General features: G+C 44.0%; 1 protein-coding gene across 3 annotated transcripts in view; it reads right to left on the bottom strand.

The window, feature by feature from the left end:
- Positions 1–525: 525 nt before the first annotated feature.
- The window catches only part of bcl9 (BCL9 transcription coactivator), a 172,153-nt gene continuing 144,696 nt past the window's right edge, over positions 526–27,982 (bottom strand). For all 3 annotated transcript variants that reach the window (XM_069178833.1, XM_069178834.1, XM_006639042.3), the window contains exons 4-11: positions 25,796–26,091; positions 18,282–18,616; positions 13,400–13,510; positions 12,685–12,871; positions 8,757–8,856; positions 6,047–8,378; positions 3,829–4,110; positions 526–2,959 (exon numbers count right to left, since the gene is read on the bottom strand). In XM_069178833.1, coding sequence (XP_069034934.1) covers positions 1,809–2,959; positions 3,829–4,110; positions 6,047–8,378; positions 8,757–8,856; positions 12,685–12,871; positions 13,400–13,510; positions 18,282–18,616; positions 25,796–26,037 — 4,740 coding nt within the window. In that variant the 5' untranslated portion in view covers positions 26,038–26,091 and the 3' untranslated portion in view covers positions 526–1,808. The remainder of the gene's footprint in view (positions 2,960–3,828; positions 4,111–6,046; positions 8,379–8,756; positions 8,857–12,684; positions 12,872–13,399; positions 13,511–18,281; positions 18,617–25,795; positions 26,092–27,982) is intronic.

Here is a 27,982-nt window from a genome sequence, read left to right as displayed (position 1 = left end):
ATCGGAGCTTAAAAGGGGGAAACTCACTTTTTCTACAGTGCCTTTCGGCACTAAGCTTGCCCAGCTTGGAGCTGTGTGCCCCCATCAACCTCAGCCGTCATGCAGCTGAAGGGCACTCGCGGTCCAAGTGAACCGGCGCGGGCACCACTTGGGGTACCTGCATTCAAACCTGGGTTTCGACAGAACTCGGACCCCGACGGAGAATTCCTGGGGCTTCCCGACGGAACAAACTTCGAAAGAAAGGACACATTAAGGTTTCTAGGGACAGGTACATGGGATTTTCAAAGAACATAGCCATATAAAGTGAACACTCGCACCCTCATTTGACAATTGAAATTAGTAATTTCCTTGTTAAAATTCACATCCTGCTATTAAGTGAAAAGGAGTGTTTTAAAAACAAATGTGGTATCATTTGCTCTTAAACATTGCAGAAATGCAAATCATGGAGAGCAGAGATTGACATTCTCTTGGCCAGCAGATGGGGAACTAGAGTTGCCCGCAAGAACGACACAGGGCACTGGGCACTTTATACGAAACAATATATTTTATTTTTCTTCCAACACCACAGCCCTGGGAAGTGGTTCTGTACCAAATTCAATGGAGTTACACATAACAGTTTTACACTAGAGGGGGAGGGAGATAGAGACTTTTTTTGTCTTTTTTTTTTCTTTTTATAACAAAATTCAGGATACCCTCTTAAATCCATATCTACTCCCACAGCAAAATGTACTTGGGGGTAGCCTTGAGTAATGATACACAGCAAGTTAAAAAAAATATATAACAGTAATATTCCTGGGCCACAAAGTATAACAGTAAAGTCCGAACGCTCAGCCAACGAAGGACCGACTGCTTGAAACATGAGGCATGTTGTCCGATATCCCCTAGCCCCCATCCCCCTCAGGACAAAAAAACAAAAATGGTATTCAAGAACCAGCAGACACACTGCGCATATCAGAAGATTGGATGATTTCTACGTACTCTGTCCATAGTGTTTTTTTTCTTGACAATAAAAAAAGAAAAGAAAAACACTTTATTATAGTTAATCCATGTTTGTGCTTATTTTTTTTATAATACTATTAATCTTTATGAGGTCATAGTTTGGTTTGTTATACACTGGAGTTTATTAAAAAAAGAAATGGTTTTGCCCACCCCAAGGTAAACAGTACTGTGTGGTGACTGATGCAGCATGTCATTCAATAACTGCAGCCCTCTCCCCTCCCCCCAAACAATAAACAGAGATGGAAAAAGAAAAAAAAACTATAGAAGTCACTGCTAAAATCCCTTTTACAATACAAGTACAGTACACAAATACAAAGAATTTTATTTCCGGAGGGAAAAGATCCATGACGTAAACATACAGCGAAAACGGTGCAACTTGTGACGAAATGGCGATCCTTTGTAATTTTTTGTATTTTTTTTTTTACTTATTGTTTAAAAAAGTACAGCTACAGACCTCTAAACCTGGAGCATTTAAGTAGCCTCCCGAGTCCAAAAAAAAATGGATTAAAAAAATTCTAGGAACTGTTGAGCTAATGATGTAAAACTTCACCGTAGATTAATCTCATACATTCTGGAGTTTTCAAAAAAAAAATTAAAAATAAAATGAGAAGAACCCTAGTTTTACCCTCTTCGTATTTGTTCTGCATGTCGCAGTGCAACTGCAACACCTAATCCCGTCGCTGTCTTGCTAAGGAGGGTTTTCCCATTTCACACTTACAGGTACTTATGTAAGTGATGCCCATTTCCTGTAGTCCCAACCTACAACACCTGTGCTTGCGTGTACAAGTCCTTTCTCTTTTTATAGCAGCTTAGAACATTAAATTCCCTGGGTTTCCAGGCCCAGGGTTGAACCCCATTCCCACATCTGCTGCCATGCCTCGGGGCCTCATCTGAGGCGGCATCATCATAGTTTGCTGTGGGCCACCCATACCGTGTAGTGACATCATCATGTTAGGAGACCCCACAGGTCCAGGGTGGTTGTAAAGAACCCCCGGCCCTCGCTCCTTGCCTGGCATCATTCCAGGACCACCCATCATGCCAGGCTGCCCAGGCATACCAGTTTGTGCTGGTGACATCATCCGGTGCTGAGGTCCCATCATGCCTTGAGGCATGAAGCCTGGTGGTCGCATAGGATTGTGCGCCGGATTGCCCATTGGCATGTCCTGAGGGCCCATGTGGCCAGGTCCAGGCCCCCCCATACCCGGCATGGGAAGTCCCATCCTGGGGTTCGGCTCGCCCATCATGCCCTGCATCTGAGGGAAGCCTGGGACCGGGCCCGAGGGATGGGGCGGTTTGCTGCCGGGAGCTTCGCCTCGCGGGAAGTATTGCAGAGTCTGGCTGGGCTTCTCTGAGGGGATGATCCGCGATAAGTCAAATTCAGGAATCCCCGACGCACCTGGGCGGATGACCTCCTGCAGATCAGGGTCGGTGAACACGGAGGGCATGTTGTTGAAAGATTCTTGGCCACCGGGCACGTTTGGTTTACAAATCCCTGGCTCTCCACCAGGGCCTTGGGGCATGTTGCCGAGGCGACCAAGGGGTCCCCCTTCCCCTGGAAAGCCCATTCCGTGAGGAAAACCTGCCTGAACCCCACTGGGCCCAGGGCCATTATGAGGGAAGGGGACTTGCTGTGGGGGAGATTGCACTGGAGGGAAACCCTGTTGCCTGTGAGGAAAGCCCATTCGACCTTGAGGTATCATCTGGGGATTGTTGAGCCCAGGATCTTGAGAACCAGGAGGCATCATCATTCCATGTGGCATCATGCCTGGACCCATGGGCCCCGAGTGCGGAGGAATATTGGGGCCCATGGGGTTCGGTGATGGCATCTGATTGGGGAGGCCGTGCGAGAGTGGCTGTGACCCCATAGTGTTCATCCCCATGGGGCTGAGAGAGGGCATGTGCCCTGAAGAGTTTGGAGCCATCATACGAGGGTGGTTTGAGTGGTGATTTACTCCCATACCTGCGAAAGAGCAAAAGCAACACTTACAAATTATGGATGTGATTATTGGCCTTGACAGGTTTATGAGACATTTCTAATCAGACCGTGGTAGTTCATATATGGCTTGGTTTTGACAGCTTTATCTCAACAGATATTAATACTCCAAAAGAACAACTGATTTGTGAAATTTAACCAGACTACCCTTTGCTTTAACTTGAGAAAACATGGCTCAATATTTATATACACAATCACAAAAGATGGCTTGCTGCAAGATACAATTTCAGAAAGGGCAGCAAGCAGTGGCTAAGCCTGAATTTTAATCAACTCCTGGTTTTTCCACTTAATTACACCTAGCCTAGGCACTGCAAAATCTTTATTTTCAAAGCAAAAACGATCAGTTGCATATCAGTGTTCTCTGTAGAGCTCTATACCTTCAAACTGGCAAAATTCTCCATTAATATTTAACTTCTTAAAACTTGTTGAATGTTGCCATCTTCAGGTGTCCTGAGACCTCTGAAAACAAGCTTCAATTCATTGTGTTGCAGAAAGGACTTCCAAAATTTGAGAATGTCCACCTTTAGAAATCTGAACAAGTAAAGGTTTATCCCATGCTGAAAGGACATGCGTTTCCCTGTGGAACCTTCTTCAGGGGCAGGTCTCTTTTCCTTTCCTTTCAGCATGGAATAAGCCTTTACCTGTTCCTTTGTAGCTTAAGCATGCTGACGCAGCTCCCTACTTGAACATCTTCAGAAATTGTTTTCTATTAAAAATATCCCTCTTGAATTACTTATTACTTAGACACAATAGAAATGCCTTCCTCCCGTCCACAGAAATCGCCCTCTGGTGCCTTGTGAAAAGCCCAGGGTCTTCGACTCGGCAGGAACACCCACCAGGCATGCTGTTCATGGAAGGAAGGTTGGGCGAACGGGCGGGCGGCGAGTCGTCGTCAGAGCTGGCGACCGTCTTGATGGCGTCGTGGTAGAGAGGGGTGGAGCTGGGCATGGCGAACTTGGACATGCGTGACATCATGATGGACAGAGGGTTCTGCGACAGGGTGGGCTCCGGTGGCATGGCGTAGGGGCTGCCGGAGGGAAGACTCCCAGGGAGATTCATGGATCCTGGCTGCCCGGCCGAGCTGCTAGAAGCAGGAACCGAGGGAGGGCCATTTCCACCTGAAACATGGAGCAACTGGTCAGGCCTCCTGAAGCTGGCTGTCAGACACAGTACACGTGACTTCGCTGGCATTACCAGGTCTACAGACTAGGGGTTGATGCAGCGTTTTCCACCAGCACAGTATTCATTTTTTACAACCCTGACCCAACAAGGACCAGAGGATTCCACAGTGACCTGCTGGAATCCATCTAAACAAATTCCCAGACATCCAAGGAGGTTAAATGGGACATGAAGGTATCGCTCCCTGCACTGCAGAAAAAAACCTTTCTTTATTATTCCTTGTGGTGCTGGATTCAAGTGAAGAACATCCTGTTCAATTTGGTTTTATCTTATTTTACAAGGACATGGCAACCCTTACTTCTTCAAGATAACTAAAATAATAAGGTACCAGGTTTAGCTAGAAGGGTCTAAACAGTATGTGAAAATGAAATGACAAGGTGCCTTTATTTAGAATGGGATAATAAGATACGAGATAGGAAAAGTTTTCAGAAACATATACAATGAAAGTTAAAAAAAAACATTCTTCAGCAGACAAGAGAGCCTTTGAGAAAAGCAGGATTATCAGCTGTGACATTACAGAGCATTTAATTAGAAGCTCCATCGTGCAAAAACAAAAATTGTTTACGGTTCAGTATATGTCCTTATTGCAATATCCAGGGAACTCAGCTGCACATTCATAATAATTCATGCATATATAGCTGGCGTTAATTTTTATTTCAGATTGCATAAGAATATAATTTTGGAAAATTTCCATTAAAAAAAAAATCTGAAATGCCTTTTCTCCAGCATTTACAATAAAAGGGTCTTGTCGTCCATTTGCATCAACAGGTGGAGCTATTTCCCCCAACAGATCTGAGAACATTCAATAAGTGAAGAATGAACAAAAGGCAAGAAAAATATTCCAGAAGAAATTAACACAATATTATGTAAATATTCAAATTAAAACTAAATTAAACAAAGATTGAGTACTACAGAGGATCAAACTGACATTTGCAGGTATATTTTTTTCCATGGACACCACAACCCCCCTTGTGACAGACATTTATAAGCAATTTATCTCAATTAAGACAATGCGAAACTCCAACTCGCCCTCAACAGATATCAAGCAACACTGATTGAGATCAATACCAAATATATTTGAAGTCACTGTTATGGTGTAGTATTTCAACAAGGTGCACTAAAAGATATTTATGTGCAGTACTGATTCAGTAAGTATTAAGTTTGATGTTTAATACAACTATAGCAAATGAATGCAGCTGTCTAGTCATTTACTTCAACACTTAACACATGACTGGAGCAGAAGCAGAAGGTGATGTGAGTCATCGGTGAATCCTGTACAACCATTAACCTTTCATCACTGTGCCTTTTCAGTTTGCTAACAAGCATGCACATATCTGACGCAAACGTATTAATTAAACCGTTGAGCCACAGAACTGAATTTTGGCAAAACGCGTATATTCAAAAGCACTTTTCTGGGTTCAACTCGCTGCCAGGCATTGTGCCGATGCAATTTTAAAACTGCAAGTTAACACATTTACTTGAAATATGCAATGAAGTGTGCCAACATATCTTGAAAATATCCAAAAATGTAAATGTAAAAATCTTAGATATGTAAAATATTGACAAAAATAACAAGCACCTATTGATTAACGTTTTAGAGTTTTCATAACCTTCCTCATTCTTGGCCATTTATTTGGAAGTCAGTAAGTCCCAGATCAAAGCCCACACTGTTGGTTAAACTGTCTCCTTATTGCCTTTTGCGGGGTAGGGGGTGGTCTAGGTTATTCTGCTATGTCTCTATTCTCCAGCCTTCCCCTAATCACACAGTCTTGATCACTATCGACTTATGCCACCAATCCCAACAGTGCAACATACTCAGTGCTCTCCCAGCTACACAGGCATCTGTACCCAAGCACTCAGTCGCGCTGGCCTTACCTTGCTCCACGTTCCCCATCATATTCGGAGACGTCATGCTTAGCGAGGGCTTGTTAGTCTGGGGGATCCCTGGGCTCTGCATGGGTGGCTTGGGGGAGGATGTCCACCCTGGGGAAGGCGCCGGCAGAGAGGGAGACTTGAGGTGGACCGGAGAGGCGGCGGCAGAGCCCAGGATGGGAGGGGACTTGATGGAGGCAGCGGCCGCAGCCGCGGCAGCGGCCGCCGCGGCAGCAGACTGGCCCGTGAGCATCCCCGCCAACTGGGACGGGGTCTGCGGCGACTTCAGGTTGGCGGAGGGGGAGCCCAGCATGGGCGACTGCACCTGCCTCAGCGTGGGAGACTTCAAGGGGTTGACGTTTGGCGAGTTGACTGGACCGGCGGAGACACTCAGGTCTGAGGGTTTCCGTCCCAAGCTCCTCTGGTTGGCAGGGGGGCCTGAACCGATATTGCCAGAACTGGTGGGCTGGTTTAGAGGTAGTGGTGGCATGTGACTGAGCCTGGCATTGCCTCCTGCATTAGTCCTTTGTTCAGGCCCAAAAGGCTGCTCGCCCCGCGGCCCCCTCATGTTGCCTGGCCCTTGAGACATTCCTGGGAAATGACGATTGGGAGCCATGTTGAATTCCTGCGGTTGGGATTGGTCAGGAAACTGGTGTCCTTGAAGCATCTTTTGCTGGGGGCCAACATTGTCAGGTGGGCCCCCCCCACCTTGTCGCATTTTCATCACTTCCTCAGGACTCATGTTCATTGGGGGTTCTCTCATCTTGGAAGCCATCATTTGAGGGTTTGAGCCCATGTTGACATTGAGGGTCATGTCTTTCATGTTCATGCCTCCAGGTCCCATACCAAACTCCATGTCCCTACCTGGACCTTTCATAAACTCTATTCTAGAGGGGCTCATAGGGCCATCTCCTGGCATCCTAGGGAACATAACCCCTCCTCCATTACTGCCTGGATCCATGGGTCTTTGGTTCCCCATCATCCTGTTTATGTCCATTGGTGGACCTCGCACATTGTCCATAACCATTCCTGGCGGCAAGCCTATCTGCTGCTTATCTGCCATCTGCTGTGAGAACATCCCTTCTTGCACTGCTTGGGGATTGGGGAATCTTTCCACTCGGCCTCCTGGACCTCCGAAAACCCCCTGCACTGGGGGAAACCCTCGACCATCCCCCATCTTGGGCATGTCATCCGGCCAGCTCATGCCAGGTCTTGGCATGGGATTGGGCCCACTATCCATGTCAGGATTCATCATTCCTGGAAAGCCTGGCATTCTTTGCATTGCGTGAGGAGGCATGCCTCTTGGCGGCATGCTCATCTGGTCACCAAAGGGCTCAGGCCCGCCAGGGCCCCAGACCTCCCCAGGGTTCATCTGGTAAGGAGGTGGGGGTCCCCTCATCATGCCACGGGGACCATGCTGATGGAGCATCATATCACCCATGGGCCTGTGTTGGACCTGCTCCTGCTTTCGTTTCTTCTCCTCGTAAAATTCCTGTTGTAACTTCAGCCAGGCCATCTGCTCTGGTGTCATGTGATCTGAATGTTCGGAACCGGGGTGAGAGTTCATGGGTGGCCCAGGTGGTGGCCCTAGCTCATCAGGGGAGAAGGGCATATCCCTATGCCCAGGCTGAGCAAATGGAGGGCCTTCTGGCCTTGACCCAGGTGGCTTTCCAAGACTTTGAGATTGGGCCATCATAGCCTGGAGGGGTCCTTGATCAGATTTCTTGGTTCCTCCTTCCATCATGTTTGTGTTTGGAGGAGGAGCCCCGCCATTGCCTTGCCCCAGGGCCGAAAGATCCTTCAAAGCAAAGTCTTTCTCATCGGGGAAGAGCATGCGCTGAATGTCCCGCAAGGTCTGCAAGGAACGTTCTCTGTGCTCAAGCTGCTCCTGGGAAAGGCCCTCTGGGTTATCCCCCATGCTCGAAATAATTTCATTGGCCAGCTGCTGGTGGTGCTGCTGCTGCTGCTGTTGTGGAGTCATCTTTGACTCCCCCTTGCTTTCTAGCGAGGAGAATACGGTCTGCGGCCCTGGAGTGCAGGATGCCTGGCTGGCAGGCGTGCTGCCAGGATTAGTACTGTCCTGGGGGGTGGTGTTTCTGGGGCTACTGCTTGGCAAGCTTTTATTGTCCATGCCCCCTGCAGTGTCCTGTGGCAAGTTCGCAGATTTAGGCCCCGGCTGCTGAGATTGGGGTGGCTGCTGGTTGGACTGTACTTTGGATGCCTGTTGGTGGTTTTGTTCTGGGGGGTGAGATGGTGGCTGCTGGGACTGCGGTGGTGGAGGTGCTTGTTGTTGGAGGGCCTTTGGTTCATTTCGAACAGGTCCCACTTGATTGTTCTGAAAGAAAGGCAGAAAATGAAATGGGTTTAAGGTCACACTACTGCACCCTTCTATTCTTCATGACATGCCAGACTAAAAGCAGGAAATCTGTTTGATACTCAGAACTGTTAAAAGAACTTTAGGTTTAAACTACCTTATGGATTCCCTCTCTGTACTTATATATCAAAATATGTGGTGTCTTGTTAAATTATCTTCATCCTCAACAGTTAACAAGCACAGCCTTAATCATTACTGGTTCTAAAAAAGAGCTGGGATAATGCTACACATTTACAAGTTCTTGTAACATTTAGCTTCATACTCATGGGACTGAGGGAATCTTTTTAGCAACTATATTTAGTTATACAAAGAGAGATCCTGTTTTCTACTGGAGCTTACCACAGGTTGGTGAGTCTTCTCAGTCTTGCTATTGGATATATTCTTCATGTGGTAGGCAACAATGGATTCCGCATGACCAGTCACAACAGCATCTGCAGCCCTAGAAGTGGAGCACACAATATGATTTCGTTCAGTCTCCCTCTGAATTCGTAAATTTCAAAACAATCAAAACATGATTGTTCCTACCACCACAAAAATAAAACATTTCCATGGCCCTATGAAAATGTTTCCGATTGATTTGAAAAGATACCAGCATTAGAACACTTTCAGTTCTCATATATGACGTGCATAATATTGGTTCTATGCCCCCCTTCCAACAGCAACAGCATGGCTCTTGAGTAAAACAGGCTAAAGAGATATTTCTCAGCCACTTCTCAATCTTCTTGAACTGGAGCAACGGAGATTGGGAGATCACCAGACGTGGAATTGTTTTCAATAACTGACATGGATCACAAATGACCGGTAGTACAAGAAAGGTCATTAAGTCCTAATCACGTCAAACTTGGTACAGCAGACACATTGATCTACTAAAACATCTGCTCAGAACTTCAGTATGGAAATCTGATCTCAGTATCCCCTCTGTAATGTTCAAAGGACTTCACATCTAAAGTTCAGAAATCCTTATTTCATTATTGGAGCTTGAAGCAAAAAAAAAAGCATGTGCCAATATGAACTATAACATGGTTTACAGAAGTGATGGATACATCAGAATTCAGAACGGTCACGTAACAATAAGCAATGGAGTAACAGAAACCAATGTCGTCCCTTTGCTTATATGACGGATTATCATGCCTATCCGTAGCTTCAGTACTGACAACAAGGAGAGCGAAGGGTATTTGTGAACATGCTCGTCTTAATTTATGCTATAAAGTAACAAAGTAAATAAGTAAAATGCAATTTAATTAGCGTACAACACGGCTAAATTATGGCTTGTATTTTTCTTTTAAGGCGACATCAGTATAGTGAAGAAACATTACAGTCTTCAAGTTTCAAGCAGCAATCAACTGATCCGTGCATGAACATTAGCTTTCACCCCCTTCCTACCCCATGCTGTAAAGCCAGAACACGAAGAAGAAAGTTTACAGACGCAAACGCTGCAGGAACAATAAGATAACCACCACATTTAGAAAGCCTGAAGACTTAGATGGTAACTACGGCCAGCCCTCCCTCCAGATAGCAGAAATGGTCGTTAACAAGTATGTTCATCACTTTCAAACGAGGACAAATAAATTGTAAAAATGTCTTCTGATCTTGCCTTACAGAGCGGCTCAGCACAGAGGAGAAGATCAAACCCAAGCCCATCAGCCACCTGATCATACGTAGAGTACATGTGATGAGCATATGAACATCACACCGACATGACGGTTTCCTTGTGGCATACAAGTGGTGCATTTAATGAAAAGCATATAAAATGAAACTGCTTAGTCATGTGCACATTACAACAAATCTGAAAACGTTTCCAAAACATATTTCTGCTCATTTTCCAAGAAAATCTATCAGGTGAAAGATGTCGCTGTAATTTCTATTGAAACAGAGAAAGTGATTCAGTATTAAAAGTCGAATAAAAGAAGGTAACTGTCAATCAGTGCTGGGGAAATATACAAAAACCTGATCAACTTACGTTGCAAGTAGATCGACAGTATTTAATGCATTTGTAAAACCAAATAATTGCATCTCATCCACACATTCCTGAGAGACTGCTGGTTAAAATTCCACTATCGTTTCTTGTGTTGCTTTTTAAATTTATCATCTTGCATTTCACTTTGTTTACTAACTGTATTAAGAAGACATGCTTGAAGCAGGCTCCCAGTAAATTAGATTTTAATCTCAGAGGATTGTTTTTCCTGTTTAGACAGTCAAACAAAAACAGCAACACCAGCACTGCTGTATCCCGGAGCCTGCTCTATCTTTTATACTCTGCACTTGGGACTGAGGAACCTCGACAACAAACACTGGAAGCTAATTTGTTCATCCAAGGGCAGAAACAGAATGCCCAAGTCACAGATGTATTAAGTGGGGGGAAAAAATAGACCAATCAGTTTCTAGAAATTCTTCTGACTACATCTACAACCGGGCTGACAACAGCTGCATAAAACACCTTACAGGAGCACTGAAAAAACTTGAGGGTTTGGCTAGATGGGGGTTGCTGTCATTATAGACTTTCTTACAGCTAAAATTAGGCACCTCACAAAGCAAGAAAAAGACAAGATAACCCATTCTAACGACTGGAATGTTTCTGAAGATTCATGCCCAAAAAATGTGCCTTTATCTAGAAATCCAAAGTAATTAAAAAAATCTTATTAGTTTTGGAAGAAGATACACCAGCAAGGAATTACGACTGTCAAGATTAATTCCATGGTGAAAAGTAGAAAAAAAATAGAACAAAAACATTCTGACTGAGTACAGTTGTCCTTACTCTTGTAGGCCTGGTCTCCCTCATTCCCCTACTCATCTGAAGAGATTTCACAGCCCTAGAAACCTTCAGTTTTCAGTGGGGAATAGATCTCTACTTAACACTATCATTTACTCAGTATTGGGAGTCTGCTTTAAATATGTATTATTTAAAGAAAAACACACCATGCATTTTAAAAGTTGGATAAAAAAAAACTAGCTTGAAAAACTCCTGTCAGTTCTATTAGCAATTAGTCTCCCAAATGACTGAAAAACTTAGTTTTTGTGCCTTTCATGGCTATTTTTTCCCTGGCAATATTTTTGACTAAAAATGAACAAAAACTACAGGCAGAGACATTGATGTAGCACGTGCAACTGCTGCACAACACTCCCTTCAAGTATTTGCAGTTCAGGTTGTGTTGTACTAATAATGTAAATTAATGTTTTCACTGTTATGGTCAAAATGACACATGCAGTGCTATAGGACATGCTGCACTTTTCAGCATTAATTGTGAGTTTACGATCTGAACAAAAACATCTATGTCAGAAGACCACTCTATGTATAATTGAGCTTTGGTGTTTATACTTGTTAATCATGGAGTAGATTAGGGGATAAACAGCGCAAGACAACAAGTCGATTTGGTATTCAAAGGCCATGGACAATGCAAAGGAAATGATAAATTAAGATCTCACATGTGGTCTGAATGCCACTAACCCTCCATGAGAATTTGTAATCGTTTAGAACAATTCTTTGCTTAAATTTATAATCTTCTTTAAATGCATTTAATTAACTTTAAAATGTGCCCTGCAAGGCTACCTAATTACACTTCACTTTCTTCAGCAGACAAAAACACAGCTCATTCTTCATTATTAAAAGTCAGTCTACAATTATTCTTAGTGCCCCAGCTGACAGTTTGAACCTCATCAATTCTTGTCCGTTTTCATGGCAAAACACCATATTAGATTGTTGTGCTGTGTAGTCAAAATAACTTAATTTCACAGATTCACAAATTCCAAAGTGTACCAAAGAGGTTACATTTTTTTACCATTCACAGGGGTGGAAGATTAAAAACACTGAAGAAAGAGAGAGGCAGATAGAAATTAAGATTACAAAACATTTGTAAGTTCTCACAACATACTAATAAGTGACATGTTTAACACCCACGGAAAACCCCATGCAAGGTGTTACAAAAAGGGTAGTGACTTATAAGGAAAAAAATGGTGATTGACATTTGAGGACATTATTTTACTTCTCATTGCTTAAACCTGATATTTGGCACCCCAAATATCACGACTTACATAGCACATTTTTATATTAAAAGTCAAAAACTATTTTGTAAATGTCCGTTGCTTTAATTTGCACAATCTCTACCTTACAGGAAATTTGGAAAGGCTCTTTCTCAAAGAAAGAAAACAACCTCCAGACTCGGGAAGCAGGAAGCTCTAGGCCTCCTTTCCACACAAGAACAGTGGCCACACTGCTTTGATCATACACACAATGTCTCCTCATCATACAAACAGCTGTTAGATTTCTTACTTGTTGGCCATCTCTGTGGAAAAGACATAAACGACTTTTGATGGTGTCTTCTGGCTGCTGGCAGACTCGGAGACAGCATTCTGCCCCCCCACAGAATTGTGGGAAGGCGTGGAAGATCTGCTAATTCCAGCATTGGAAGAAGGGAGGGAATTTGAATCCTGGGGCTTCACATCACCGGAATTACAGTCTGGAAAAAAAGAGAATATTTTTATAAGAGAACATTTCAGGAATATTCAGAAGGCAAACCATGATTGAATAACCTAGGCTGACATCTCTAAGAGACAACCTATTCGCTTCCTTTTTGCCACAGCCTTTTCTGTATTATCAAGAATGTTATGCCGCAATAAAAGAAACTTGGCATTTAAGGAATGCTGTCAAAAAGAAAATCCTACATGTTTCAAAACTGACTGAACTCATTCTCTTTAACCTGTTCTGAGGTTTCTGCAAATGCACTACAGCAATGCAAAACCAAATGCAGTCTAAGCAGGCAAATTCTGTCACATTTTACAAATTGCAACCACAAGCACCGTGATTTGACAAATTCTTGTACTGCCTAAACTGACGCCTATGCTTCTATTTTACATCTCCCAAACTCCACAGGCTGGAGGACTGCTGCCTGTGCACAGGTCTTGCCAGAGTACTCCAGCGATGGCCAGGACGAGTGTGTATCGCGCAGCGAAGGACACGGAGAGACTCTAGGTCCAGAGGCACTCACTGTAGAAGCCCTGCTCGTCCTCGTCAGTCTCGCCCCCCGAACACCAGTCGGTGCCGCTGTACGGCTGGCGTCGTTCTGCTACGCACATCCGCTTGGTTCGGCAGCCTGAATCTAGGGGGCGGGGGTGAAAACCAAGGAGGAAATGAACAAAAATCGTGCTTAGGACGAACCCAGCCAAGAAGCTCACCGACGGCACGCACAGCAGCTTTCAACTGGGCAGGTAGCGGAGGATGCAAATCGCACAGGCCTGATCTGAACCGGATACAATCCTGAGAAGTTTTAATATATAACGCGCGATACTTATACAGCCTGAAATGGGTCAAGACAGACGGCCGCGCTCGCTCAGCTGTCAAGACGAGTGGCAGCGCGAGGTCTTGCCAAAGCCTTCTGTGGGAGGTAACTGGAGAGAGGTGCCCGCCCCCCCCTACAGGGAAGGAGGACGTGCTGGAGCAAGAAGCCACACACATGGCATAAAACGCTGGATGCCCAGTAACCACAGTGCAGGAGGATCAAACAGACCCTTCCGCCTCCCACTCAGCTGCAGCCATTTTCCAGCTGCCCCCCCGCCCCAAAGCCCGCCCACCCCCCACCCCCACCCGCTGGCTCCCGGCAGCATTTAATATGAAACAGCGCTACTGTGCTGGGAGCCCAGCATTTGAAGCACAGAGCTCCTGATCGGAATCAGATAAATAAATGAAAGGTTCTAATATATACATTAATTAAATGCAATCAATTTCGGGGCACTCTTCTGAAAGCATGCCAGGGAAAAAGAGAAATAACTGGATTAAGACTGCAAGAGGCAGGCTGGCCGCAGTAAGTGATAGGCGAGCTGGCATATGCAGTGAATTAGTGCATAGCTTGAGTGGAAAATGAAACCAGCGTGCAGTGAACCTTGAATACAATGGCCACCCCTGGGACTTGGCCGTACATGCAGAGAGGCTGTCAGTGGATTGTGAGGACTGAAAACACTTTCGAAGGAGAAGGCGAGACTCTGAGCAGCTAAGGTGGGGGGAAAAATGTGTGCTTTTTATCCACATACGAAACAAGCAACAGTAAAGAAACGCATGCTGCAAACTGTTTACAGAGAAGTTTTCAAGCATTTTAATTTATTCTTTCATTCTATGTGCACTGCCTGAATGTTGAAATAAGCTCAACACTCATTTTACCTAGATCGCCCATGGCTCCGAGTCTAGCTTGCCATTACAGACTCGATCACATACCATTCACCTGCAAGCGTCATGCTCTTGGCCCAGCAACCAGGTCGTTTTACTACTTCAAAGAGCGTTATGGTCTGGTGCTTCTCTTCAGTTCAATTCAAAATGGAAAGCACAGACTGTGGTTTGGCCGTCCATAAGTGCAGAGCTGTTTTGTGAGCTCTTCAGAGAGTGGGGCCAGAGATCTCTGGGCAAGTAAATACTGGTTAAAGTACACAGATCTGCTATACAAACATTCCACTTCTAACTGCGAATTGATATTCTCTGCTGTATTTTTCTCCCGTTCGTGTAACTTTGATTTCTAATACAGGAGAACCAGTGATTAGTCAACATACTCGTCACTTGTTTATGATAAAAGAGATAAAGTAACCACACCATGACTTAAATCGATCAGCTCCTGAAGAGATGGCAACTGTGAGTCCTAAAGGGTACATTTAGGATTTTTAAACATTTCCCCCATTTACCAAGCAATGCCTGTACAAACACAAACTGTTATACAACTATTTTAAAAGAAATCATATCAGCTTTGAGCACTGTATATACACCATCCTATAGCCTTATGTGCAGAAAATACACCGCACACAAATACCATCGTATTTAGACAAAAGACACATTACAGCTCTTCAGGCCCTCTGCAAATCTATAAGGAAAATACATTTTTAGGTATTAGTTCTGCTGCAGTGGTTTGGTAGACACGAAAGTTTGATTTCCTTTCCCTGTCACCAATATTGACAAGACAATGTCTCTGTTGAGGAACAACATCAGGGATGTGACCTTAAGAAATACCCAGTGATGCCTGGAGGAAATGGGCTGCCAGCCTCCTGAGATTTATCAAAAAAAGGCCCTCCCTCCTCTGCGCTGTGCGGTTAACCACACCATACAATTAAAACTCCTTGTGGTAATTAAAGAACCCTTGCCACAGAGCCGAGCGGTTTTCAATTTCCCCACTTCCAAACGATCTCCTGAAAACAATCACATTAAGCCAGCTTCAGTTCAGAGCCCTCCAACCCCCTACCCCTCTCGGCGCACAGCTGCATGGGTTCAGGTTGGTTTGCCTGGCACACCAATGCAACAACTGCCGCAGCTAATTGAGGGATTGGCTTTGTGCTGCCAGTCTTTGAAACACTGTAGCTGTGTTTAGGAGCGAGATCAGAAGGGAACAGGAGCTCCTGGTTTGTCCGTTAACTTCACACACCTTTCTAGGTCCCTGTCCGGCTTCAATCAGAAGCCAAAAGGCTGTCCTCTGCACTCCTCTGCCATTTTGAGTGTTAAACATGGTGCAGTTGGAGAGCTAGCTTGGTGGAATTTTTCAGGGAGATGAAAACTCACAGGCTGAAAGGAGGTGGTAAGACTAAAATAAAAGAGAACTAACCAGTCATTTCTAATGAGACAGGGAAGTGAAATCTTTACTCGAGCACATATCTCTTTGCCCATGTGGAAGAGATGGACTTCCACGATTTAAAGGTCTCCTCTGGCCCCATATGTTTTAAATCTCTCTCTCAGCTGAGCTCCATCAGAGGCAAAAATTCTGACGCTCTGCCATCCAGTCCACCTACTCCAACTGCCTTCCAACAGCACTACAGAGGAAGAGCAAAAGTTGAACTTCTGAGCCTTCTCAGAAAACCGTTCATTTTCACTTATTGCTGTTTACACATCGGCTTGGTAAATTATTTGGGAAACCAAGTAAAAAATCGTCTTCTCTTTTCACTCTGGGGATTAGGCACTGTGATGCCTAGTTCCTAATCAGTAATGCAGCCATGTACTGGGCAACATCGCACAACAGCATACGATCCGACTGCGTGTGACACAATTTCACTCTGGTCATGCTGATACTCGCATGACACCCCGTTCTGCATATCCCCCCCCACACCAAGCACTCCACTGAAAAGACAAAACAATCTGTAACTCTTTCAAGTTCATGAGAAAATAGCCTGTGCTTCAGTACAAACACAAACCAGCATCGTGGAAACGTAATAATGGAACAGACTCATTTCTCTTTCGGGAACGGCTCTTCCAAATAGAATAATTTTAAATGAAGCACATAAGGTTCCATTCATAACAGTGATACTCTCCTTGAAAGTATCAGGGTTCAAATATTTACCTGTAAGGCAAGGCCTCCATATATTTGAGCATTTGAAAACAGTGGGGACAAAACCCTGGAGTCCTGGCCAAATTTCCCATTGGCCCTTACCAATCATGTCCTCCTAGTAATCCCCCTCTATGAATTGGCTACATTAGTCTGCTCTCCTCCCCACTGAGAGCTGATGTGTGTTGAGCGTTCTGGCGCACTATGGCTGCCGTCGCATCATCCAGGTGGGGCTGCACATTGGTGGTTTCACATGCCAACGCCTGGTGAAATGATTGTTGGTAGTCTCAACAGGAATAATTTGTACTTTAGAACTGCTTACATTGGATATTTTAGATCTCTTTAATCCACAGGTATCTGCAAGATAATTCATAGTTTAAACCATCAAGCCAATTTACTGCATCACATTCCATTTCAGAATTAATGAATTACAAAGGAGCCACTAAACTCCTCTAGCAATGTGTGTACTGTGACGCGGCACTGTTAACAACCTGCCTTGATATCAACAATTCCACAAGAGTGATCTGACAATGCCCCCACCCCATGAAGGGATTCCTCACAGAACTCAATAATCCTTCCGGGTCACAGAGCCCACAACACCATCACACTGAATCTAACCCTCTTTGATCAATTATAGACACACAGCTAAAACGCATATTTTGCGCAGTGTATAAATTACAGTCAGTTGCGTATTTATTAAACATTCCTTTAAAGGCTCCTAATTTGATTTTGCTAACCAGCACAAGACCCACTTACATACTTTCAGTAATTATCCTCAAGAGCAGATATTACATTCATCTAAAGCAATACTCCCTGTTCAATACTCCCTGTTTACCAAAGAGCACAACAAGGCTTACTCAACTGAGTAGCCAACTGAGACAAAGGTGCTTCTCTTACATTTAAGTTAAAGGGGACAGGATACACACTTGTGCAATTACACAACAACGAGCCTGATGAAGGCACTCCCCTGACATCCCTCAAGTATAGCGTGGCAAATCGAAAACAAGCCACTCAAGGCAAAACCAATGCAACTTCAAACTGCGACAAGGTCAGACATTTCGGTTTTATTTCACGCCATTTTTTTGTGCTCCCACAGGACGCATAGGAAACTTCCACAGAAAAAAAACAAAAAGGCAAAAACGTTACTCGCTTGAACTGCAGCCCTTGCAGATTTGGAATTAAGAACATATGAAAGGTTCAGGACGAGAGCAGATTATCAGGCAATCTCGCTGTTTCTGGAAAGACGGCATGAGGCTAGATAGGTTCGTGCCATACTCCCGCGACCCTTTGCATAAAGCGGTGCTTTCTGTCTTCTGTTTCAGAAGAAAACCACACTTTCTATCCTATTCTGGAGATGACCGTCATCACGCTTGAATATAAGCACGCCTGTGTTGCAAGTACTACATAACCAGTCACAACAAGGAAAAGCTTAACTGTCAAAACTATAAAAAACGTCCTTTCTGCGATGGAATTTAAATCGGTAAGAACCATGTTACCTAAACTGGAGAATTTCAACGTTAATTAGCTATTTAAGGTGCAGAAGAGCAAATCGAGGAAATGGGCAGGCTCGATCTCGGCTTACCTTTCTGCTCAGACTCGTTGTTTGGCGTACCAGTGTCCCGTTGCTCAAAGGAGTCAACCGAAGTGCTTCTCTCCCTCTTCGCTTTACCCTTCGCCCCATTGCCTGTGTTCAGGCCCTGTCCATTTTTAAGTCCCAGACTGCCCGCTGTTCCTTGTGGCCCCTTGGGAGCATGGCCCCCACTCAGTGTCTTGGGGTCACAGGGGGAAGGCTGCGACTGGCCACCCGTTCCACCTTGCTTTCCCTGATTGGGCAATTTGGAGTCCATCTGGGCAGCACTGGAAGGAGACATCACAGGGGGTGACCGCACCATTGCCTCCTGTTTAGATTTTGGACTGCTGCAAATGGGGGGGGGAAAAAAACAGCAAGTTAAAAAATGATACATGAAAAGCACAGGGTCTTTAGTTTTCAAAGCAGTGTTTTTCTCTGCTTTCAAGGAAATATCAATACGACTGGTCAGCCTGGTTGATGCAGAGCTGGTTCCCCCCCCCACAGACTTCTAAATAGACAAGAGACAGCAAAGGCCCAAGGCTGCCTGCCTGCCTGCTAATGTCTGGTGATTCAAACTGGAAGCACAAGCTGCTCTAGGCCATGAAGTCACATCTGATCCTTTACTGTGCACAACCCAGACGACCCTCGTCTACCAGCTAGCCAGCTCTGTACAGGAGGGATGATAAACTGCAGTCCAGCCGCCACCGCAGCCAGCTGCTACAAAGCACACACTATTACAGGACACTCACCTCCTCGAGCTCAGCACAAGAATACAGGCTCTCTCAGTTCCAGTGCTTCTGCCTTGCCCTGAACAAATGAGTTTTCTGTGGCAGCTCTTGAGTTCAGTAACGGGGATAATTGCCTTAAAGGGACTAAATGGACACCTCATTTCCAGCACAAGTTCAGTCTGTTGGACACCTAATTATTTCAAACTCAACTAGCAATAAAAAAAAGAAATCATGGCAATCTTGCTTAGTTTCTGGGTACTTGGCAGAGCAGTGAACGGTCAGCGGCCCGATCGTCTGTCAAGAGATGAATGAGGTTTTGCTCCCATCAGCAATTAGCCTCTAAATCAAAGAATCCCATAGAATCCCCATCTGAGAGGAGGCTGGGAGGATCCGGATAGTGTCAAAAAGCACTGCGACGTGCGCGCTTTGGCGTGACAGATTCATCAAAACGCCCCAATGTGGATGCACGACCGCTATTTTTCCCCCGAAATGAAATCTTTGATTCACGTACGCTTCCAATCTTCGGAACCGCTCAGTGCCCTCACATCGCGACACTAAATATTTCTCGATTCCGACACAGCTGATGTCCCTCCTTCTCTGCATGGAGAGTGAGAACAGACAGATAGGCCCATGCATGGAGGCCGGTTATCCCCCCGACACACTGTGAGCTCCACAGTGCCGGACAGGAGAAGAGCAGTGCCTCACTGATATCACTGCTAACATTCTCCCTGGAGGACCAACAACATATCCAACCCTGAGCCGGACCCCAATAACTGTGACCACTGCTGCTCTGGGGATCCTGTACCCCATTTCAGGCTGAATTAGCTGACTTGCCAGGCCCAGAATACTTAAATGGTCATCATATCTGCAGGGAGGAGGGACTCAGATAAAATTTCCTGACAGGGGAGGAGAATCAGAAGCAGAGAATAACCGGGGACTTATATGTTTAAAAATAAAAGCGGACGCACCATCTAAGTGCTCACAAAAATCTGCAAGGAGAATGATATCGTCGGCACTTTCTCCCAAAACAAAGATTACTCGCTATTAATCCGTTTTGTTTTTGCCTTTCGAAAAAGCTGTGTAGCCGCAGCTCGTTCATCACAATGTTTAATGTTTGCATCCCACTTCTCAAATTACACCGCAAAACAATGATGGACTCACGAAAGACATGCATTAGAAATTACACTGAGGACAACTTGATATCTATAAACCTGCATGCAAGCCATCAAAACTAATGAGTGAAGACTTAAAAATGTTATGCCTCTTTAAAAAGCACGGAATCAAAAAACACCAATTGCTTATGCCGATGTACTTACTGCAAATATGTTCTGAAGGGACAAAGGATAAACATAAAGAGCCTGCAGCTCGTACATGTAATCAAGTGAAAGGAGCCCTTGCAACTGTTTGTAATCTCAGGCACTGCTGCAGAATATCCCATAAATGTCCAACTGGGTTGAGATCTGGTGACTGAGAAGGCCATGACATACTGCACGAATAACATCTGTGTCATGCTCATCTCATCACTGGGCTATCACACGTGCTCTGTGGATGGGAGGGGGACTGTCTACCTGGAAGACACCCCTCCTGAAAGGAAAGACCTGCCGCAACATAGGGTGAATATGGACATGATTACTCTCTACCATTAAGTTGACATTAACATCGACTCTGCCTTCCAAGGGGATTGCCTACATACAAACCATGTCAGCAAATGCACCCTATATCATTACAGAACCACTGGAACCCTTCCCTGTTGGGATCAAGCACTGAGGCTACAGAGGTCTTCAGACTGGTGCCCCACATGGACTTGTCCGTTAGTAGAGGACATGGGGAAGGATGATTTGACCGTATCTCACTTGTCCAAAGGTCAGTCCACTGCCTGTGCTCTTTGCACCACTGGACTCACAGATGTGCACTGCCAGGTGTGATGAGTGGTTTGGTCTGTGCAAGCTGGCATCCCGGCTCAGCAGGGTGTTTTTGATTCACCTCGAATAACCGCACAGATGTGAACAGCCTAGAGTACGCGCTTCCTCCAAACATTACTCTTTCCTGCTGATCTCGTCCAACGACTGGGTGACCCCTTGCCTCGGATGTCCTCGCTGCCATGAAACATCAGCAGGTGTCTAGGTCACTGAATCACCTGCTAAACACACCCCAGCAATCACCCCTCTTTCAGAGTCATGAGGAGTCACTCTTGCAGTCATCATAGAACATCAGGCCTGTCCATGTTTATTTATGGCCCTAGGCATGCTAGGATGTCATTTGCATAATTAACCTACGAACCACACCTATGAGGAAGCCCTTGCTTTTAATATACTTGCTATCTCTCATTTACCCAGTTGGTTTCATTTTTGCTCACTGTGTATGGAGCCCGATCTTACCCACTCCACAGCAAGCACTGAAAATGCTTAACTGGGATACAGAAGTATGTTTACAACCCTAACTTTACACCAAAGTAAAAGTCCTTTCATAAAGGAACACTTACAATAGTTAAAAGGTGACAAAAGTGACATTTCCACAGCAATAAATGGCATACTACAAAACCACTGGTAACTGTACCGTTATCAGTTGTAGATGAATATAGTTTAGCATAATTTCCAATGCTCCTGTCTTGTATTCTTTTTTCTGTATGTACTGTTGGAATTTACCACTTTTACAAACAGTTAAATTGACAACAATATTAGCATTATTCATATAAGCTATATTATGAACGTTTTAATAAAATTTAGATATATCACATTAAGACAAACAAGAAAGGATAGGCTTTGTGTATACTGAAGAGTTAGTCGGCACAAATCAATAAAATAACCTTATTTTTAAGTGAAGGTTTTAAAATCAGAAGGGTTCTTTTTGCATATAATGTATTCACATTTCATGCTATTTGAGGACAAAATATGTCTTCTGTTCACAAGTAGACAATCCACATTTTAACTTGAACAGGAAATATTTTTTACCCCCGAATGAAAAATAACCCCACAGGGTTTCGTTGTATTTTTCTTTTTCTACTATTACGAATGTCTACGCTAACATTTAATTTGGAACTTCTTTTCTGCTGACTGCAAGCTCTTGGTGAAGTGAGCACCCTTCCACAATGTGCAGATGCTGGGGCTCACTTCTCTCATCCTTGGCACCACTTTCTGTAAAACCAGGGGACACAGCCACAAACCCACTACAAAACCTGCGAGCTCCTCACCCCAAAGCAAAACAGCTTAAAATACTGGGTGGCGCCGTGGAACAGGAATCAGGGCTCTGGGGCAGCTATCCTGTAACTGGCAGGTTGCGGGTTCCAATCCCAGGTAAACCCCCCCGATTTAGTTACTTTACTCAGATTGCTCCTGTAAAATAGCCAGCAAATGAAAGCTCAGGAAAAATGAAAGTTGCTTTGGGTAAAAGTGTCAGATTTTTAGACTAAGTAGGAGCAAAACGCACCCTGTAGCAACATTTACTCATTTTGTGTGAAGATAAAATCAGCAAAAAGACTCCATCTTCAGCATTTTCTTTTTTTATGCTTTGTTGACATAGCAAGAGTTAATCTATAACTCCAGATTAAGTCCTGTACAAACAGGCCTTGCAGTTAGACTACATCTATTTCACCAAAGTAGCCCAGTGCTACCAAGTCCTCCTGTCTCTGGAAATGCAACTCAGTTTCTATAGACACTCAACAAACATCCAGAAAAGGGTAAAGAAAGTGTGTGGAGGGGGTGGGGGGCACATCTGTCATCACAGGGAAACAAAATGGACACAAAGCCTACATTCTTGTGATCTAAAGAAACTAGAAAGCACCCTAACATTTCTGATGTATTTTCTGCAGCTTGGAAGCGTCTCATTGGATATGGGCAAGAGAAAGGTTCTGAAGGTATAAAGCACATTGCCCCAGTGAGTTTCTGTAATTATTGGCAGAATCTTATTACTGAAGAGGCAATGTGACTAATTTCCCATGATTAATGAACATGCAGATCTATTACAAATGGGAAAAAGATATTTCTGAAATGCATTCATTTAAATTTGGAGGGAAAAAAAAAGATTTCAAGTCTTTTTAGTAGATAAATTGGAATTATTCTTCACTGAAATGCTGACTGGGATTTCGACGTGAATGTTGATAGTGATCAACCTCTGAGTTTGCTGTAGAGATGGCTCTTTTCCATCGAAATTAACTTCTCCATAATCAAGCACTTTGATGTCAATGATGGCTGTTCAGCCAATGTGTTGAATTGAAGTGTATGTTCAACTCTTACAGGCAACAGACTTAACAAGCCTTCACTGTTTACCATTAGATACCGCCACCAGAACCAGGAATTAATAGTCCTGATGAAACAAAAACTCTCTGTTGCATACTAGCAGTCTTGAGACAGCATGGAGGAAGGCAGGATGTTAAAAAGAGGCTTTATTGCTTTAAGGAGTGCTGATTCCAGTCCTAACAACATTGAACAGGCAAAGCAAAATCCCAAAGAATCTCAAAGACTGCAGTTATGCACCTTGGTGTTGTATCCAAGGGGGAAATTCATTTTTGCAATACCCTCATGGATATTTACATAAACTCACATGGAAAGATAAACCTACATGAGGACCCAAGGGGTATCAAAACTGTTTTTCTGCAAGATCCAAAACAGGCTATATTATTCTTTAAGGTGGCGATGAACTGGCCTGTAGTAATTCTCATTCTATATCAAAAACCTTCAAAGCAAAGTGACAGCTTTTGGTCAATATGACCAAGTTCAGAACACTCTACCAAGGATTTGCTAGGTGAATACTATCCAGACATCTCTCTTGAAACATTTTTTTTTCCTTCTTAGAAAAACCTTTTTTGCCTACATACATTCCTTACACCAAGTAGTAATTTGCAGAACTGACAAATCGCTCATGGTGGCTTAGTGAACTGCAGTTATTTTAAGTTTTTTTTTTTCCTTTTCATCACAGTTATGGGCAGCACCATGCTGCGGTGGTCAGCACTGCTGCCTCGGTTTAATTCCTGGGCCGCTATCTCGGTGGAATTGGTTTCCTCCGGTGCTCCTGTTTCCTCCCACAGTCCTAAAACATTCAGGTAAGTTAATTGGCTCCTGGGGAAAACTAGCCTTAGCGTTTGCCCTGTCACAGACTGGTGTCCTGTCCAGGGTGTATTCTACCTTGCGCCCACTGATTGCCAGGACAGGGTACGGCTCCCCTGCAACCTTCTACTGGATAAAGTGGTTAGAAACTGTAAGGATTGAAGCTCACAGCACTGTTAACAGTATCAGCTTTTCAATGCAAAATTCTGAAAGGCAGAGCTGACAACTCACGTAAAAACACAGCAACAGACATAATAAGTGGGTTAACCAGTAGAACAGCTCACTTCAGCGTAGGCTGAGATTTACAATCATGGGTTCATACTTGGGTCACGTCACTACTTGACTGTGACTGAGTGTGTGGGATTATCTGGCCACGTCCTGGGGCCATGTGGTGATGTTGGTAATGGACACTTCTCTCCTCCAATCGGCACTGAGCCTCTGGTACGGGGCTGTGCTGGCTGCGATGTATAATGATAAATATAAATGTAAAATGATAAAAATGATTGGCTCAAAGGCAGGAAAGAGGGAGGAGTCTCGTTACTTCCTCATTCTCCCATGTGTGCAGACACTTGAGTTGTAACTGAGCCAAGACATGGAACAACAACTGGCTGTTCCAAATTAGGTGGTTATAACAAAAATAACTGGTGATTCTAAACACAGATACACAGACAAACAGACGAATAGATAAGCTCTGATGGATATTCAACAGGGGTGCTGGAGATGCATTTCTCCAACAGGCACATGTTTGCACCCATGTACTGTAAATGCTCAACAACAGGTGAGCATCAAGGCATTCAAGACAACTGATGCACAAACTACAGTTTTTACATCTCAATTTTAAAAAATGTTAATAGACTTCAAACTTACACATCTGTTATAATACAACAGCAGAGTTTGCTGGCAATGTATTATCAGTTAATTTCTATAATATGCAAAGCCACTATCTCAGACATGAGGATAACCTGAAGGTGAAGGTATTAGGGAACTTTGACAAATGTTACATGACTAGATTTTGCCAAGAGGCAAGACAAGATAAACTGACCGTTTCAATCCAAGTTTGAACTAAACAGTCTACAGAATAGTCTACAGTCTTTCAGAATTAATCAAGGGATGGAAAACAAAAGCACTGAAAGTAATTTTGTTAGTTTCAACCAGGAACCTGTCCATGATGATGTAAAATGCTCGCCATTGTTCATCACTGTTAACTACCATATAAGAAAATCAAAATAGGTCTGATATTTCCATGAAATAAAAAGGAAATATATCTTTATTTAGTATGATACATAATGGACTATCATGAAATCAAAGTTGACTCATTTCAGCTCAATAGCACAATGGGCAACGCAAAAGATCTTCAGGAAAGTGGTGTCATTTTAGATTTTCTCGTATATTCTGTATGCATCACACCATTTTAAAAACTCAGTGCGAAACTTGAAGACAAGAAAAGCTGTGCATTAGCCTGAAATCAGCCACGCTCAGGGGTCCCAGCTACTGCTTGAGCCGCCCTATTTAACTGCTGCTTGTGCAAACGCGTCATGTTGTTGGACGGGACCTTTCACGGTGTTGAGGAAGCCAAAACCATCAGGACCAGGGAAAAAGATGACTTTTTCCAGGAAAATGTCAACTTTTGCATCTGTGATCAGACTGCAACTGACGATAAGAGAGCTCAGAGCCCCTCCAAGTGGGGGGTTTTGGTAACCCGTGAACCGGCTCGGCACTGCTGTCGCTCTGAAACGGAAACCCGGACTTCGCCTACCTTTGAGTGTTTGCCGATGGGGAGTTCCTCACTTTGGGGTTACTGGAATGCATTGACGGAGATCCCAGGGAGGCAGAGGGGTGACTCAAGTGCTGGTGGGGGCTGGCGTGGGCCTTCTGCACGGCGCGGGGGTTCCTGTGGGCGGCGCTGCGGCTCTCGCGGCTGTCCTTGGCCTCGTCTCGCTCCTTCTTCACTCGCTCTTTCTTGCTGAAATGTGCTCTCTCTTCTTGCACTTCCAGCATTCTTTGCGTGTGTGCCTGGTCTCTCCCCAGGAGCCCTCACATCCCTCGGGCACACTAGAAACAGCCAAATTAAATAACATTAACAGCACAACATGAAAGCAGCCAATGTTAAACACTTACGCACGTACAGAATGCTCATTGGGCCCTCTAGCTCAGCGGAGCAGTCACAAGACAGGTTTGCTCCTCGGAGCATTCCTCCTGAACATGGAAGTCAGCGACGGCTGCTCCCACTGCCAGGCCATCTTTGCTCAACATGCTTGGGGCCAGTCATGCGGCCCTGTCCCATCTCGCAAATCCATCACAAACAGCCCTGGCTAATTCTGCTCAACAATGCCAACTGGTGTTTGGCATATGGAAGACAAACAGGCCACAGCTGGTGCTGGACGTTCCAACCCCACATTATCTCGGGAAACAACAACAACAAAATAAAGCTGCACTGTCTGTGTGCATCACAATCAAGAAAATATGTAGGACGGCTTCCAAACTGCCCCAATACCGCAATGAGTCAAAATGACCCCAAAAAAGGACAGAGAAAACTTACGTGCCATGGAAGCATCTGACACAATGAAATCAGACAAATGTTCAAAACTGAAGCAAGGGCCAAGGTATAAACACTTTTTGTCAATGTTTTTTTTTTTACTGTGAAACTATTCCAAAGACTGGCAGGAGAATTTCACCAAGAATAAACAGGGAAAAGCCACTGCTTTGCATTGGGTTCCATGTCAGGTTTTCTGCGCCACTGGGCCTTAGACCTAAACCACTGACAGAACTGGTCTTGCTTGCTACGATATTTTGAATTAATTTGCACAGGCGTATGTTTAAGTGAAAATATTTCACATCTGAGTATTTCATAATACTATAATATTCAACACTAAAAAACTCAAACTTTCTTGTAGCCATCTGTAATCAATCTTTTGTATTAGATTTTGTAATACCTCGTTCCTTTTATGCATTTGCCTTTTAAGATTGAAAAATAGCACTTGCTCAGATGCAAAGGTATTTCAAAATACCACTCGTCCTCATATTCATTAGATGCATTTAAAATAACTAAATTGTATTAACACATCTGAAGGAGACTTGAAATCATTTCAGCTTTTCTCAAAGTGCGCAACCTGAATAGGCATTACACACCTGTTTGCGTTACAGAGTACAACTGCATACTGTTTATTCATGCAGTGCATGTTTTTTTTCCACTGAGAAGACTTCAGACTAAATTTGGATTTTTTGTTATACCAAAAAGATATTACAAAGATTGAAAAGTATGGAGTGATATTACTTGAAGTGATATGAACTCCAAATTACTCCTGAGGTCTCTGAAAGAGCTAGGTTTTCACAAAGCTGGGTGAAAGCTCCGTGCACCCATATTTATTTTATAAATACAACTTTTGGTATACCTCAGCAAAATTCTTGTTTGAGGTGGGGGGGTGGACTCTTTTGCTTTTAATTATTTTTAAAGCACAGGTAATCTTTTCCTTTTTTTCTCGAACTGTGATCTAAATCCCTGTTTTGAGAACACGTACAACAGTCCTGCAGAACAATGTTGTTTTTTTTTGGTGCACACGAAGTTTCAGAAAAATCAAGTGAGAAATCAAAATGAGCTAATCATTATCAAAATCATTGTTTTTATCATGATTAGCTGGGCTGAGCAACCAAAGTGTCTCATTTTATGTTTAGAGTCCCCACACGTGACAGTGGCCTTCCTCTAAGACTGGGCAGGCGGGAAGACGTGAGGGTCAAGTTCATGTTTTCAGGTTTGACTGGGAAGAAAAACCAGTCAGAATGTCTGAGAGTGGGTGACAACAAGCTCTGTGTTTAACCATCATCGATGCCTGCTGGAATAAGGCGTCTATGCTTTGACTATGAAAGCATGCGTGTGGGGTGGGGGACATAAACCTCTACGGCACATATTTAACGCTGCTGTAGGGCAACAATCCACCAGACTGTA

The sequence above is a fragment of the Lepisosteus oculatus genome, chromosome 15 (genome assembly GCF_040954835.1).
Source record: "Lepisosteus oculatus isolate fLepOcu1 chromosome 15, fLepOcu1.hap2, whole genome shotgun sequence".
Lineage (NCBI taxonomy): Eukaryota > Metazoa > Chordata > Actinopteri > Semionotiformes > Lepisosteidae > Lepisosteus > Lepisosteus oculatus.
The sequence above is the reverse complement of the archived record's forward strand: the minus strand, read 5'-3'. Positions and strand labels throughout refer to the sequence as shown.